Raw genomic sequence first — 13,449 nt, 5'->3', positions numbered from 1 at the left:
AGGAGGACTCGTTCGGTTCGCCAGGCTCCGGTGAGTGTATCCAGACGCCTCGCTCTGCCGGCCCCGCCTCTGCGCCACGCCCTGCCGGCCCCGCCTCTGCGCCTCGCCCTGCCGGCCCCGCCTCTGCGCCTCGCCCTGCCGGCCCCGCCTCTGCGCCTCGCCCTGCCGGCACCGCCTCTGCGCCTCGCCCAGCCGGTCTCGCCTCTGCGCCTCGCCCTGCCTGCACCCTTCAAGCTCCGGGAGGCCTTTCCTGAACCCGTGGATTTCCCCAAGTATTTTTTTGGGGGGGGCCAAGGGTCGGGTGAGGAGACCATGAAGGCTGCGCCGCCATGGTCGTCTGCAGGGGCTTCACCACCCTGGCCTTCGTCTCGTCCTGCTCCGCCCTGGCCTTCGCCTCGTCCTGCTCCGCCCTGGCCTGCTCCGCCCTGGCCTTCGCCTCATCCTGCTCCGCCCTGGCCTTCGCCTCATCCTGCTCCGCCCTGGCCTTCGCCTCATCCTGCTCCGCCCTGGCCTTCGCCTCATCCTGCTCCGCCCTGGCCTTCGCCTCATCCTGCTCCGCCCTGGCCTTCGCCTCGTCCTGCTCCGCCCAGGCCTTTGCCTCGTCCTGCTCCGCCCTGGCCTTCGCCTCGTCCTGCTCCGCCCTGGCCTGCTCCGCCCTGTCCTTCGCCTCATCCTGCTCCGCCCAGGCCTTTGCCTCGTCCTGCTCCGCCCTGGCCTTCGCCTCGTCCTGCTCCGCCCTGGTCACCGGCCCAGTCTGGTCCGCCCACGCTCTACGGCCCAGGCCCGCCTTGGCTACCTCCTGGTCCCGTTCCCCTGCACGGGCCTGCCCCTCCGTCCCTCCCCCAGGATTGTCTTCGATCTGCCCCCTGCCTGGATCGTCTTTGGAGCGTCTGGAAGCCGCTCCTTAAAGGGGGGGTTATGTGATGAAGTTCGGCTGGATTGCCCTCTAGTGTCACGAGAGGGCGCTCCACTTCTGCACTGGCTTCCCTTGGACTGTTTTCGCACACACCCTGAACTGATTGCGCACACCTGTTTCCACTGATCACTCTCACACCTGCATCTAGTTCCACACGCAGCTCCACACTCATTTATACCCCACTCTCACGATCACTCATGGCGAAGTCTTGTTTCACTGTTGTGCACATCTCTGAGCGTTTCCGAGTTTTCCAAGTTTGTTATCCTAGTCTAGTCTGTTCCAGTCTGTGTATCTGACCTATTGCCTGTCTGACTACCCTGTGAATAAATTCACGCTGCGTTTGGATCTAACCTTGTCTGGTTGTACATGACAGTTACAGTCAAATCATATAAAACAGTGAAATCGTTCTGTAAATCTGTCCTGTCTTGCCTGTACTTGAGACGGTAAAATTAGCTTGTGAAATTCGCTGCTTATTTGCATAAAGTTGAAATTTCTAAACTTTTGTCATGTGACTCCCATCGCTTGACACGCCTACATTCTGTCGCTCGTCACCGAAAGTCGCCAGCTGTCCACTGAAAATGAGTTAGATCATGTCGCTTTGTCGCTGGGTGTCGCTGGCGGTATGAATGGGGCATTACAACAGAATTACTGGATTAATGCCAAGCTTAAATACTGGTCACAAAGCATTACAACTGGTAAATGAAATCTTTGTTCACATCAAAATAAAACACCGTAAGTTATAAATTAGTAGAATTTATCTATGCACATCTTTCTGCATTCATTGTCCTGTCTAACAATTACACTTGGTAAAGACATTAGGACTGAGTGAGGCCTAAAACTTAGGTTTTTGCAAATGATGAACAACATTTTGGCCTTTAAAGAGACTCGTGTATTTATTACTTCCTTAAAGTTATTGTTAAATGAATCCATTTGTGTGGATTCAATCCAAGCTCATTTTAACACACTTTCTGACTCTCTGTAGTTTCTATTAATATTTCAATTAGTCCATTGTGACCAAATGGAGTGACATGTGAGGCAACTCAAATAAACAATGAGGGATGGCAGAAACTGACCCTAGATTGAGACAGACATAAAACACATGTCAAACACATTAGATGTCGCAATCCATTTGGGCCAAAGCCCAATTTACAACAGAGGAATATTAAAAACGCTTAAAGCAAGGTCTCAGAAATTAAACTGGTTTGCAAAAAACCACACCCAAACAGCTCTCAGCAAATTAAATCTCAAGAAACTGGAGAGAATTAGAGAAGGGTGAGGGGCAAAACGTGAGCATGTGGAAGCAATTACTGGCTGCAGGCAGGATCGGTTAGCTTTCGGCTTGCCGGGTGCCTCCAAGCTGCTGAGCCACCAGCCAAGTCTTTTTCCACAATCAAATAACCCTATAACTTCCTCCTCGGACTGTGAAACCCTCAGGAGCTTCATAATGCCGCTTTCTCTGTGGATCTCTGGTTGGGAGAGGAATAAATGTATGAATCTTGTTTCAAACAGTGACTCGTTTGCCGAGACCAAAGGGGAAGTCCCAGATGGAGATGTAATGTAGAGTGTGGAGAGCTCGACACTACGCCTGGGAGGGCTCAGGAGGTTATTGATATTGTTAGACTGTGGGGACTGCTAGAAACGCATAAATAGCTGGAAGACACACAGTCATCTTGCAGTCTTCCTCTGAATGCCTGGGCGCAGGTGACCTCCATTAAACTCTTCTGCAGGAAACTCATCTGTCTCTGCAAACCCTGTAAGGGATTTATTTAACTTATGTTTTATTCATGCTGCATGATGTTGAATTGCTTCTGCTTAATTACGATAAATTTAAATCTTTTTCAGAGCATATGACTTTAAAGGTAGTATTTTATATGACAAATACACATTATATACACACTTAATGGATTCTATTTTAAATATGGTAATGTCTAAATGGTGCATGGAATTGGATAATTTGTGTAATAATAATAATATAAATTGTAACAATTAAATTATAATTTATTTTAACAAGGTAATTAAAATATATATTTTTATACAATATTGTATTGAGTATAACTTAACCAATTTCAACAAATTATGCAATTTTAATTGCCAATCCTGCTTTTTCTGAAAATGCCATGTAACAGTGCCTGGAAACACAGAGTGAATTCAGTTATCCTGACCTACATTCTTTCCTTCTTAGTCAGTGTATGACACAGTTATATCAAATCACTCACAGAGGCAGCTTATGTAAATTGCTTAATTCCCCTGTTTGTCACTTAGTTTAGCATGGAAGGAGTGGTTCAAAGCGTTTAAACCTGGTTGTGGTATGTATCCACATCTTTCGCATTATAAAATATGTCATTGTTCCTTCAGAGAACCAGTATGGACATGACATCTCTGAAAGCAAACTGCTGGCTGCAGTGGCTTACCGTGACTCTGGCCCTGCTGAGTGGAGTCCCTGCAATGCCGGTCGACGTGGCCCGCGAATGCACGGCACCATCTACGGCCAAGTACAGACTGACTTTTACCGGCCAGTGGACTCAGACTGCCTTCCCCAAACACTACCCTCTGTACAGGCCGCCTGCTCAGTGGTCCCCCATCATTGGTGAGTGGGCTGTTCTTATATGTAAGAAGAGAGTAGTAGTAAGTAACCATTATTGCTTTCAAAATTTCTACATTTGTTGCCCCACTTTTTGGGTTGGAATGAGTGTAATGCCCCACCCAAAGAGGGATTGACATAGCAATTATGACTTTAACCAAAAAGTCAAAACAAAGGTGATATACATTCTTAAAAATAAAGGTTCCAATTGGGGGGTTTCATAGAAGATTCCCAAAGAACCTTTCAGTGAACAGTTCTTAAAAGAACTAAGACTTTTTCTTTGTGTAAAAAACATTTTGATGATTTAAAGAACCTCCTCTATAAAGAAGAGCAATGGAATTTAGAACAATGGAAAGGTTCCATGCATGTTAAAGGTTCCATGGAACCACAGATGCCAATAAAAGAACCTCAATAATAATTTCAGACTTTTAGTAACTATTGAAAATTAGGTGCATATTTTAAGTATGGCTGCTCACTGATCATTATTATATTATTAAATACTACAATTATTTATCAGTTTCTTATAGATTTATGTACAGTATCACAAAAGTATAAAACACTATAGTGTTTTTCAATTCTAGAATTTTGAGAATATATAACATTTGGTTACTTGGTTTACTTTATTTTGATGGTCCTTTTAACACATTCTGTTGACCATAAGTAACGTTGCACCTACATATCTACTAACTCATTAAAGTGTTAGTAGAGTATTAGTAGACTGGTAGGATTAGGGTTAGAATAAGTTGACATGTAGTTGCAAAGATACTTATAGTCAGTAGAATGTCTGTTGGAGGACCATCACAATAAATAGTTGGCAGATATTAAGCAGACAGTATCTACTAAAACTCTAATGCGAGTTAGTTGACATGACTTGCAAATTTACTTATAGTCAACAGAATGTTCAAAAGGGACCATCAAAATAACATGTTACTGGTTACTCTGCAATAGGGATGTTAAAAACAATCTGGATTGCACAAGATGTATAACCCCTAAAATTTGCCTGTAAAAAGTATTTTACTAAAAAAAAAGTAAATTAAAGCTGAAGTTCACATCAAGAATTGTATCAATGTAATTTTCATTCTAGGAGTAACTCACAGCTCAGACTATCACATATGGCAAAGGAACGAGTATGTTAGTAATGGGGTGAGAGAGTTCTCTGAGAGAGGAGAGGCTTGGACCCTGATAAAGGAAGTGGAGGCAGCTGGGGAACGGATCCAGAGCGTCTACAGCCTCTTCTCAGCACCAGGTGTGCTTGGAGGAACTGGCCAGGCAACCACAGAATTTGAGGTCTATGCAAGACACTCTTTAGTAAGTACACTGTGCATTGCAATATGAATTTTTATGCAAATACACACCATTTGACATTAAACGAATATTAAATCCAGTTGTTTTGCTAGCTTTAACCAGCCTAAGCTGGTCCCCCAAGCCTGGCCATGCTGTATTGCTGGTCCTGTCAGCTGGTTTAGTTGAAACACCACTGTACCAACCAGATAAACCATATAAACACTGGGCAGGGAGACAGACTATACCAGGTTAGACCACTTAGGATCATTAAACCACCGTAGGCTGTTTTAAGCTGTTATAGCTGTTTTTTTTAAAAACCGCAGATGTTTTCAGTCCGAAGATGTGGACACTTTCATACTGTGTCCAAAGCATTCTTTTGGAATTAGCTCTCTACATGCACTTCATTGGCCTCCCAGGCATTCCATATAAAATATTATAGAGAGAATTTTAAATAATAAAACTTTCCAAATGAAAACAAGCCAGTGGCAGTCCATACAGGCTAATGAGCAAGCTAAAAACACAGAGCAACCGAACACTAATGGTCTTCTTGTTTTGCAGCTGTCCTTCATTGTCCGCATTGTGCCAAGTCCTGACTGGTTTGTTGGAATAGACAGTCTGAACTTGTGTGAGGGCGATCACTGGAAAGGAAACATAAGCCTGGATCTTTACCCCTACGATGCCGGCACAGACAGTGGTTTTACCTTTTCCTCACCAAACTTTGAGACCATTCCTCAAGACAAGGTCACTCAGGTAATGTCTAAAAGAAGATAACCCTAGAATATTTTTATATTTTCCATGAAAAAAAAAACAGCATGGTTTGTTGGTCTTGTTTGGTTTAGGGTGCTTTTCCAACCTGGCCAACTGAAAAGTTTCCAAAATCCCTGCAAACCATGGTCAGCAGACCAACCTGACCAGGCTTGGAGACAAGCTAAGAACAGCAAAACATTTTAGGCTGGTTTTAGATATGTTTTTGCAGCAGGGTTAACTGCTTTTAGCTGGTTAAGATGGTCATCCAGTGACCAAATCCTCTCTAAAACCAGCAAACCGGGCCACCTGCTAGACCACCTATAACCACCTTTATTCAGCAGGGATGCAAGTCTTGTTATGGATCTTGTTACAGATGTGTCTTCTCATCAACAGATAACCTCATCATTTCCAAGCCACCCTGCAAACTCCTTCTACTATCCAAGACTGAAGAATCTTCCCCCAATAGCCAAAGTCTCCCTAACTAAGATCAAGAACAACCAGATCTTCAGCTTACCCATTCAGCCAACTCAGTCCAATCAGATTCCAAGCGGGAATGAAATAGACGGATCTCTCATAAGTAAGCATTGGGAATTGTTTATAAAATGAATGTGGTCTAATGCTCTGAAAGTCTTCTCATACAGGACTTATTTATGCAAAAAGCAGAGTTAATATACAGTACTTGTGTTTGAGTCTTATATGCATGTATTCCATTTTCGAGGAAACACTACAAATCTGTAGAGAGAACTTGTGGTTATTGAATCATGGGCTGTAGAAAGGTTTATCCATCCCCATGGTAACCAACACAACAAACGGCAAACAAGATAATGGAGGCCAACCATTTAAAAAGTTTTCTGCCACTCAGCACTCAGGAAGTGATTGTCATGGAAGTGAAACGTGTGCTTTTATTCCATCCTTCTGTTTTCCTACTCGTACAACAGTCCCAGTCTGTGATACATATCAACCTTTTACAAGGTCAGGATTTCTGGAAAGCATCATTGAATCTGGAGATCTCAGTTTAGTCAAACAATTATTTCTACAACATTGAAAGATTTTTCTTTTGTTTTCCAAAAATAATAAAAATCTCAGATTAAATCAAGATTGAAAAAAAAAAAAAAACCCTCAGAGAAACCCCTCCAATCTTAAGTTAAGATTGGAAAAAAAACCTCAGGGGTAAAGTTATCATAAAGGTAGCACAAAATTGATTTAGCATTTAGGCAACTTTCCATTTAAACTTAATCTTCTACACAAATACTATGTCTGCCTATAATGAAATTATATCTATATTTAATTTTTTTAATTCTAAAATAAATCTATTTTATGCTCAGTCAACACACTCAAAAGGCAGTTTGTAAATATTTGACCTTTTGGCAAACTGGAGATGAATTGATATAAATTCAAACAATCTCATTCGTTACGCCCCACTGAAGGTTAGAAGTGGACCTTCATGCTTAGTTTTTTATAAAATCTGTATGTTTTTACTCAAATCATACAAATTCACTATCAACTCATCAAAAAAACGTAGAATAGTTCTGTTTTCTCACGTGTTTTGGTTGCTTAGCCTTATTAAAAGGAATAGTGCACCCAAAATTTAAAGTTTTATCAATGAATTTTGATTTGATTTGATTGAACTATAATTTTCAATATTATGTAAACTATTCTTTTAACAAGTACAACAATCCCCCCCCCCCCTAAAGTTCTTCTAAAGTTACGGTAGCCTACTATCAATGTCTCTTTTTTCCCCTACAGATACCCCTCTGGACTGTGAGGTGTCTGTCTGGTCACCTTGGGGTCTTTGTAAGGGTCAGTGTGGTGAGAAAGGGGTAAAACACAGAACTCGCTATATTCACATGCATCCTGCAAACAACGGGGCTGTCTGTCCACTTCTAGAGGAAAAGAAGCTCTGTATCCCTGACAACTGTGTGTGAATATAAAGAGCTGGTGAGGACCTGGTTCAAAACGGTTAACAGCTTTAAAATGTTTTGAGACGTTTTAAAGGGAATGACTGCTTTCTGTGAGGCTATGGTGTAGTGGGTGAGTTAACAAGCTTAAACATGGTAATGAAACCGACTGGACCACAAATCCAAAGTTAGTTATAAGGAACTGCAGATGTCACCAGCAAAAAAGACTTTTTACAATATTTGGCCTAATAGCAGGAGTTTATAGACTGAATTTTCACACACTGTCCTCATGCACTGTTCATTGAGTCTAATGCTCTCTGGTGGAAGAAACCCACCAGTGACATTATCAAGCTCAATAATTGAGTAAAATCAGTAAAAATATGTTGCATCAGTGGATGATATCTGTACATTAATTGCAAAACTGTATATAAAATTGTAAATACAATACAATACAATAAAAACACATTTCCTCTTAATTTGTCATGTTTGTGTGGGGAAAAAAATCTCTATTTTTTCTAAGTATGACAATCCATTAAACTTTTAATCTTAATGAAGCAAGGCAGGTAATAGACTATTTATCAACATATTTAGGTTTCTCACTGGTCTTATCATTACTTTTACCTTGCGTAAACATTAGTCTACAAACATCAGCTGCAGATTTCACACACTAAACCTGCTGTGCACATAAAGCTTTACTAGTTTACTAGTCACATAAAGTTTCCTTGGCTAGCTTGTCTACTTCTAGCTTTCCTACCTTAAAAATGAATGATTTTACTGCAGTGAATGTTAGGCTGACAGGCCTGCTGCTAGCCAGTTTTGTCATTTTGGCTCCGGCAATGTATTTTGATTTAGGGGAACAGGAGGAAAAGTGTCTCATTGAGGAGATTCCAGAGGACACACTTGTGACAGGTCAGTGAAGATTCAATATACATTAAGGAGCAATTTGATATTCTGTTTTAAAATATGCTTAATTTTACTTTTAATACATGTAGAACATTTATTGTTGACTTCATGTTTAAAGTCTTTTTTGCGTTACTCTGGACGCATATTTAGGCTGTATGGATACCCTGTTATTAAGACAAATTATTGTTTATGTTGCAAACATCAAGATAAATTCTGGATGCAAATATCTGCATGCAACTGACTGGAATGTATTTAATCTGTAAAAAGTTTCTTATCTAGACAACAACAACAGCACACAGGCCAGAGACAATTTAGGGGCTTATAGACTGATACAAACACAGTATTATTATTATAATTTATTTAAAAATGCCCCAAATTTATTATCATAATGAATTAATTAAAAATGCTTTACAATGGCATCTGATATTAAACATGGACTGGAATATAATGGTTGTGAAATCTTCAGACCTTTGTCACATTCAACTACATACAGTAATATTGAGGCCTGCATAATAATTTCCTAAAAGTGTCCCTATTATGAATTTTCTGATGTGACCTTGCAACATGTAATGCAGCTGTTTGTGAATTTAAAATGTCTGTAGAGTTTCAAAAATCAAAGTGCACGATATTGTCTCCCAAAACAAAGAACTGATTCCGAACTCCCTGAAATGAATCGTCAGTTATTCCAGTGTTACTTCCTGCTTGAACCTTCGTAGGTTTGTAACAAAGTTGCATAATGGCAGTCTATGTAGGCTACTTAACTGGCTGTTACAACTGGCTTTTGTGGAACAACGTCTACTTTGACCCGCCCTCAAACATTAATTGTATCTGAGGCCTGGAAGAGTTTGGTTTGTGTAGTTGTTGACATGTTGAGAAGACACTTTTCTGTACCGTGAAAGCAAATCCACTTTGATGCACCTACAAAGGATGAGGACAGTAAAACCAACACCATTGTTACAGTTTGTTTCACTGTGTATCAAGTGCTGAGGAAGATCCAGAGCTGAAATTCAGATATGATAATGACCGTTTCATTTCCGACACATGCTGTAAGTGATCGACGACCAATCACAACAGACTGGGCGATTTGACCAAATATAGCAGAGTAGGCTCCCGGAAAGGAGGGTTTTGAGACCGTATTCTTGATTGAATCATTTCAGACACTGTGAGAAAAGAGTTGATGCTGCAATGCATATTATGTGTTTTTTTGACCTTGGATGTATGTAAACCTATTGTAGGAGACCTCCAAAACAAAATTAAGAACCTTTAAAATAGCTTAATGGGGGCACTGTAATATTCCTCAATATTATAGTGATATTTTTACATTTTTACAGTATTGCCTGTAAGTCCCACCCAATTGGCCCAATGACGGTTTCTAGTAGAGTGGTTGAAGGATAACAGCATGTTCGCACTGTTTAAGTGTGACAAAGTAATTTAATTCCAATTCCAAATAACTCTTTCATTCTGTTACCAATGTTGCGCCGGCCGTTCTTTTTTACGAAGATCCCAGTTACAAACTCGCCAGTTCGATCGTTAGTCAGAGGTTATGGCTAATGCTATTTAATAGGCACTGCTTGCCATTATTTAAATAACATTTCTGTTTAGCCCCCTACAATCGCCTATATAACAACTTAGTTAAAGCTCAAACAATAATCAGAGGTTATGCCTTGTACTATGAAATAATGCCGCCCCAATGCTTGCTATTATCTCGATAGTATATCTAGCCCCCTATAGTGAATGCGACTGCATAACAACTTTACTAAAGTCGAGCAGTTAGTTAGAAATCTAGAACCTCACCTGATGTGCCCATTGCTCCATCTAACCTGAGCTCTAGTATGTACTTAACCCTGGACGCAGATTTGCGGTAACAATGGATGCAACGTAATCTAGAGTTAATATTTTAAGAGTAAGTCAGAATAAATTCAAATGTAACAATTTATTATTAGTCAGTTAAATGTATCATGCCAATTACATCAATTCAAGTCAAGTAAAAAGCAAAAAAAGGCGGCAGTGGCAAGGAACCAAAACTCCATCGGGGGACAGAATGGAGAAAAAAGCCTTGGGAGGAACCAGGCTCATGTCGGGGGCCAGTTCTCCTCTGGCCAACGAACGAACAGTGTACAATTATGATTCAGAGAGCATTACAGGTCAGAAGTCAGATTGGATGGGAACATTCATATTATCCAGTTCCATCTGGTTGAAGGTCGGAGTCATCACGCCGATATGGAGACGGGTTTGTTGAGGATCAGTGTCGTGTCGAGGAGGCCTTACAGGGGAGAGTCTAGTTGACACAATCTCTGCTGGCACTTCAGGGATGCGTTGTGGTCGTGTCTAGGCAACCACAAAGATAATTCAAAGATAATCAATAATTCAAAGATAAAGACGATTCAAAGATAATCAATACAAAACATCAAATGCTCTGAAATAAAAAGATACACCTGACCTCAGAAAAATACATAATCGAGTGTCTGGAGGATGTGGAGAGAAGAAATGGGGGAAGGGTAGGAGATGCAGATTAAGACCATACTGAGGTGTGATCGACTTGATTGCATGAGGATGCTAATGTTTAAGAGAGAGTTCAAATGCTAATTTCCAGAAAAGTCCATTGTTTTTTCAGAGAGTAGCATGCAGGCGTCTTGGCTTATTGATGTTAGTAATAAATGACACATATACAATATCCGTCAAGATTTGAACAATTAATTGGGAATTTAGCTTTGTGGGTCATGGATTGCCCCCTGTATTAAAAGTATATAGAAAGTAGCTACATTAGTCCTAGTGGACAAAATGTTTTAATAAGGACTACAGTATCACTGACTATTGGTTTCTCCCTTCAGGTGTCTTTTTGCTAGAGCACTGGGATGAAAATAAGAAGGGCAATACTCCACACCTTGGTTTGACAGTGACTGTGAGAGACCCTAACCATGAGGTATGACGGCATTCAACTCTTTATGTACTCATGAAATAACAGAAAATGACACAAACTGTTAACTATTACCACCTGGAACAATTCTTCTGATTCGCTCTGTCATGTGCAGGTGGTCTTGTTAAAACGCTTTGGGAGATATGGAAAATTCACCTTTAAATCCCATGCTTCGGGTCAACATTTCGTGTGCATGCAATCCAACTCCACCAGGTTCTCCGTGTTCGCTGGTGATCGTCTGGTGAGTTGTGTGATGCTGTGACCTCACATGTTGAATTTGACCTGCTTAAAATGTCTCCTAGGGGCTTTTACTTTTCTCTTTATGCACAGAAAGTGCATTTAGATGTCCAGATGGGCGAGCACACAATTGATCCTAATGCTGCTGAGGCAAAGGACACTATGGAAGCAATGGAATACAACCTGCAACATCTCATTGACCAGATGCATTACATTAGCAGACAGCAACATTTCCAAAGGGTAAGCAAACACAGCTAGTAGGATGGCCTGACAACAAAATGTTACCTTATTAATTGCTTGCCAGAATCGGAATGAGGACCAGACTGAGTGTCAACTGTCCACGTTTTCCAAGGTGTACTTACTCTCTGTGATTATATGCAATTTGTATGTTTATTTTACTGCAACCAGGAACGTGAGGAGAAGTTTCGCCAAATGAGTGAGGAAACAAATGGAAACGTTTTGTGGTGGGCCATTATTCAGACATCAATCCTCCTCTCTGTTGGAATCTGGCAAATGAAAAACCTCAAAGACTTTCTCATCGAAAAGAAGTTGGTTTAGCTTTATGAAATGACTAACTGTATGTTTAGATAATACATTGTTTAAAGTATTTTGATATGTAGAAGTCTAAATTATCTCATTTGAGAGTAAACAATCATTTAAGTAAAGAGAGTATTTCACAACTGTGCTGAATTTAATAAATTCATAGGCTATAAAGGCTATTCATTAAATACAATTTTTCTCTTTGTGTTTTATTTCACTCTAGATGTTACATTAAAAATATTTATTTTATAAATTCATCAACAAACGTTTAATATGGTAACTAGGCCTGTTTCCACCATATCATTAGGCCCCTTAATTACACAATTACTACTACAGTAAAACGATCACCTTTAATCAGAAATAAAATAGCAGACATACATTTTGTTCAACTTTTTTTATCTAAAGTATAACGTAAGTATTTAATCATTATGATTTACAGTTTAAATCGTTTAAATACTAGTCGTAGTATTTGCCGGAAACTACGGTCACCATGGTCATATTTGTAAGGAGTGAGCGATTTCCGTGCGGTGACGTCATCGTTCCAATAAGCATAGCTAAATCTGCTAATTTGTTTGATAAACTAGCAAACCCACATTTTAGCATACACACAACTGATAATAATCTGGATAGCGCGTAAAGGAAAATACAGGTATCAAGGTATGTGTTTTGTTGTTGTTGTTTTTACTTTTGAGATTTAGTTAGTGTCCTCAGCACTAGCGAACTTTCGTGAAGTCCTCGGTGAATTGTATACATTAACGTTATTTGTTTATTGAGCTCAAACGCTAAACATCTGCCTGCTCATTGGGTTAATTTAACCTTTATTTTAACCCCCATTTGTTGTAACTTACATTGATAACTTACAATTTGAAACTTGTTGTAACTTACAATTCAAAAACTGCAATTCGTCTAGTTCATATTTTTCAGTCAATAATTCCTTTCTGAAAAAAAGAGAACACAGTTTGTATATTAAACACAGTGCTATGAACTGTCTTAATTTGAAATTATGACATACTAAATCGAAATTCTGTCTTTAAACGTCCTAATTGGCATGACAAATTGATATGACAAAATCAAAATATCGATTTTTTTAATCTCATCTTTTTTTCTCTCCATAATTATGATTTAGTAGTATGTCATATTTTTGCTCGGTTTCTTAGACGAGGCCTAAGCCTAGTCTCAGACTAAAATTCATTATTGAGCAGCCTTAACTGAAAGCAACTTGCAATTACATATCTTAAAATATGTCCTTTCCATTGTTTTGTCTCAAGATGCAGGCCAGTAATGTTATTGTATTTGTTTGTTTGTTTATAGTATTTTGATATGTAGAAGTCTAAATGTACTCTGCAAAGAGAATATTTCACGACTGTGCCCATGTTAACTTACTTAAATGTCCTAATTTAACTAAGGCAGCACTTCTGTCCTAGCT

The 13,449-nt window shown here is 39.9% G+C and overlaps 2 protein-coding genes across 3 annotated transcripts; both read left to right on the top strand.

Annotated features, from left to right (window-relative positions):
* The first annotated feature begins 2,237 nt into the window (after positions 1 to 2,237).
* Positions 2,238 to 7,902, top strand: spon2b (spondin 2b, extracellular matrix protein). Of its 2 annotated transcripts, XM_056251232.1 has the most exons (6): positions 2,238 to 2,675; positions 3,257 to 3,503; positions 4,582 to 4,805; positions 5,340 to 5,531; positions 5,922 to 6,105; positions 7,275 to 7,902. In XM_056251232.1, the coding sequence occupies exons 2-6, from the start codon at positions 3,281 to 3,283 to the stop codon at positions 7,451 to 7,453; spliced, it is 1,002 nt and encodes a 333-aa protein (XP_056107207.1). In that variant the 5' UTR covers positions 2,238 to 2,675; positions 3,257 to 3,280; the 3' UTR covers positions 7,454 to 7,902. The 2 variants fall into 2 exon arrangements, with proteins under 2 accessions (XP_056107207.1, XP_056107205.1); XM_056251230.1 differs by lacking the exon at positions 2,238 to 2,675 and having other exon boundaries at positions 3,168 to 3,503.
* Positions 7,903 to 8,147: 245 nt separating this feature from the next.
* On the top strand, positions 8,148 to 12,164 carry si:ch211-255i20.3 (transmembrane emp24 domain-containing protein 11). Its single transcript, XM_056251198.1, has 5 exons — positions 8,148 to 8,335; positions 11,161 to 11,252; positions 11,362 to 11,487; positions 11,577 to 11,723; positions 11,892 to 12,164. Exons 1-5 carry the CDS (start codon positions 8,188 to 8,190, stop codon positions 12,039 to 12,041), a joined length of 663 nt encoding a protein of 220 aa, XP_056107173.1. The 5' UTR covers positions 8,148 to 8,187; the 3' UTR covers positions 12,042 to 12,164.
* Positions 12,165 to 13,449: the final 1,285 nt, after the last annotated feature.

This window comes from Rhinichthys klamathensis, unplaced genomic scaffold (genome assembly GCF_029890125.1).
Source record: "Rhinichthys klamathensis goyatoka isolate OS25496 unplaced genomic scaffold, OSU_Roscu_1.1 h1tg000079l_1, whole genome shotgun sequence".
Classification (NCBI taxonomy): domain Eukaryota; kingdom Metazoa; phylum Chordata; class Actinopteri; order Cypriniformes; family Leuciscidae; genus Rhinichthys; species Rhinichthys klamathensis.
Note: the sequence above shows the minus strand (reverse complement) of the source record. Positions and strands in the feature narration are given on the sequence as shown.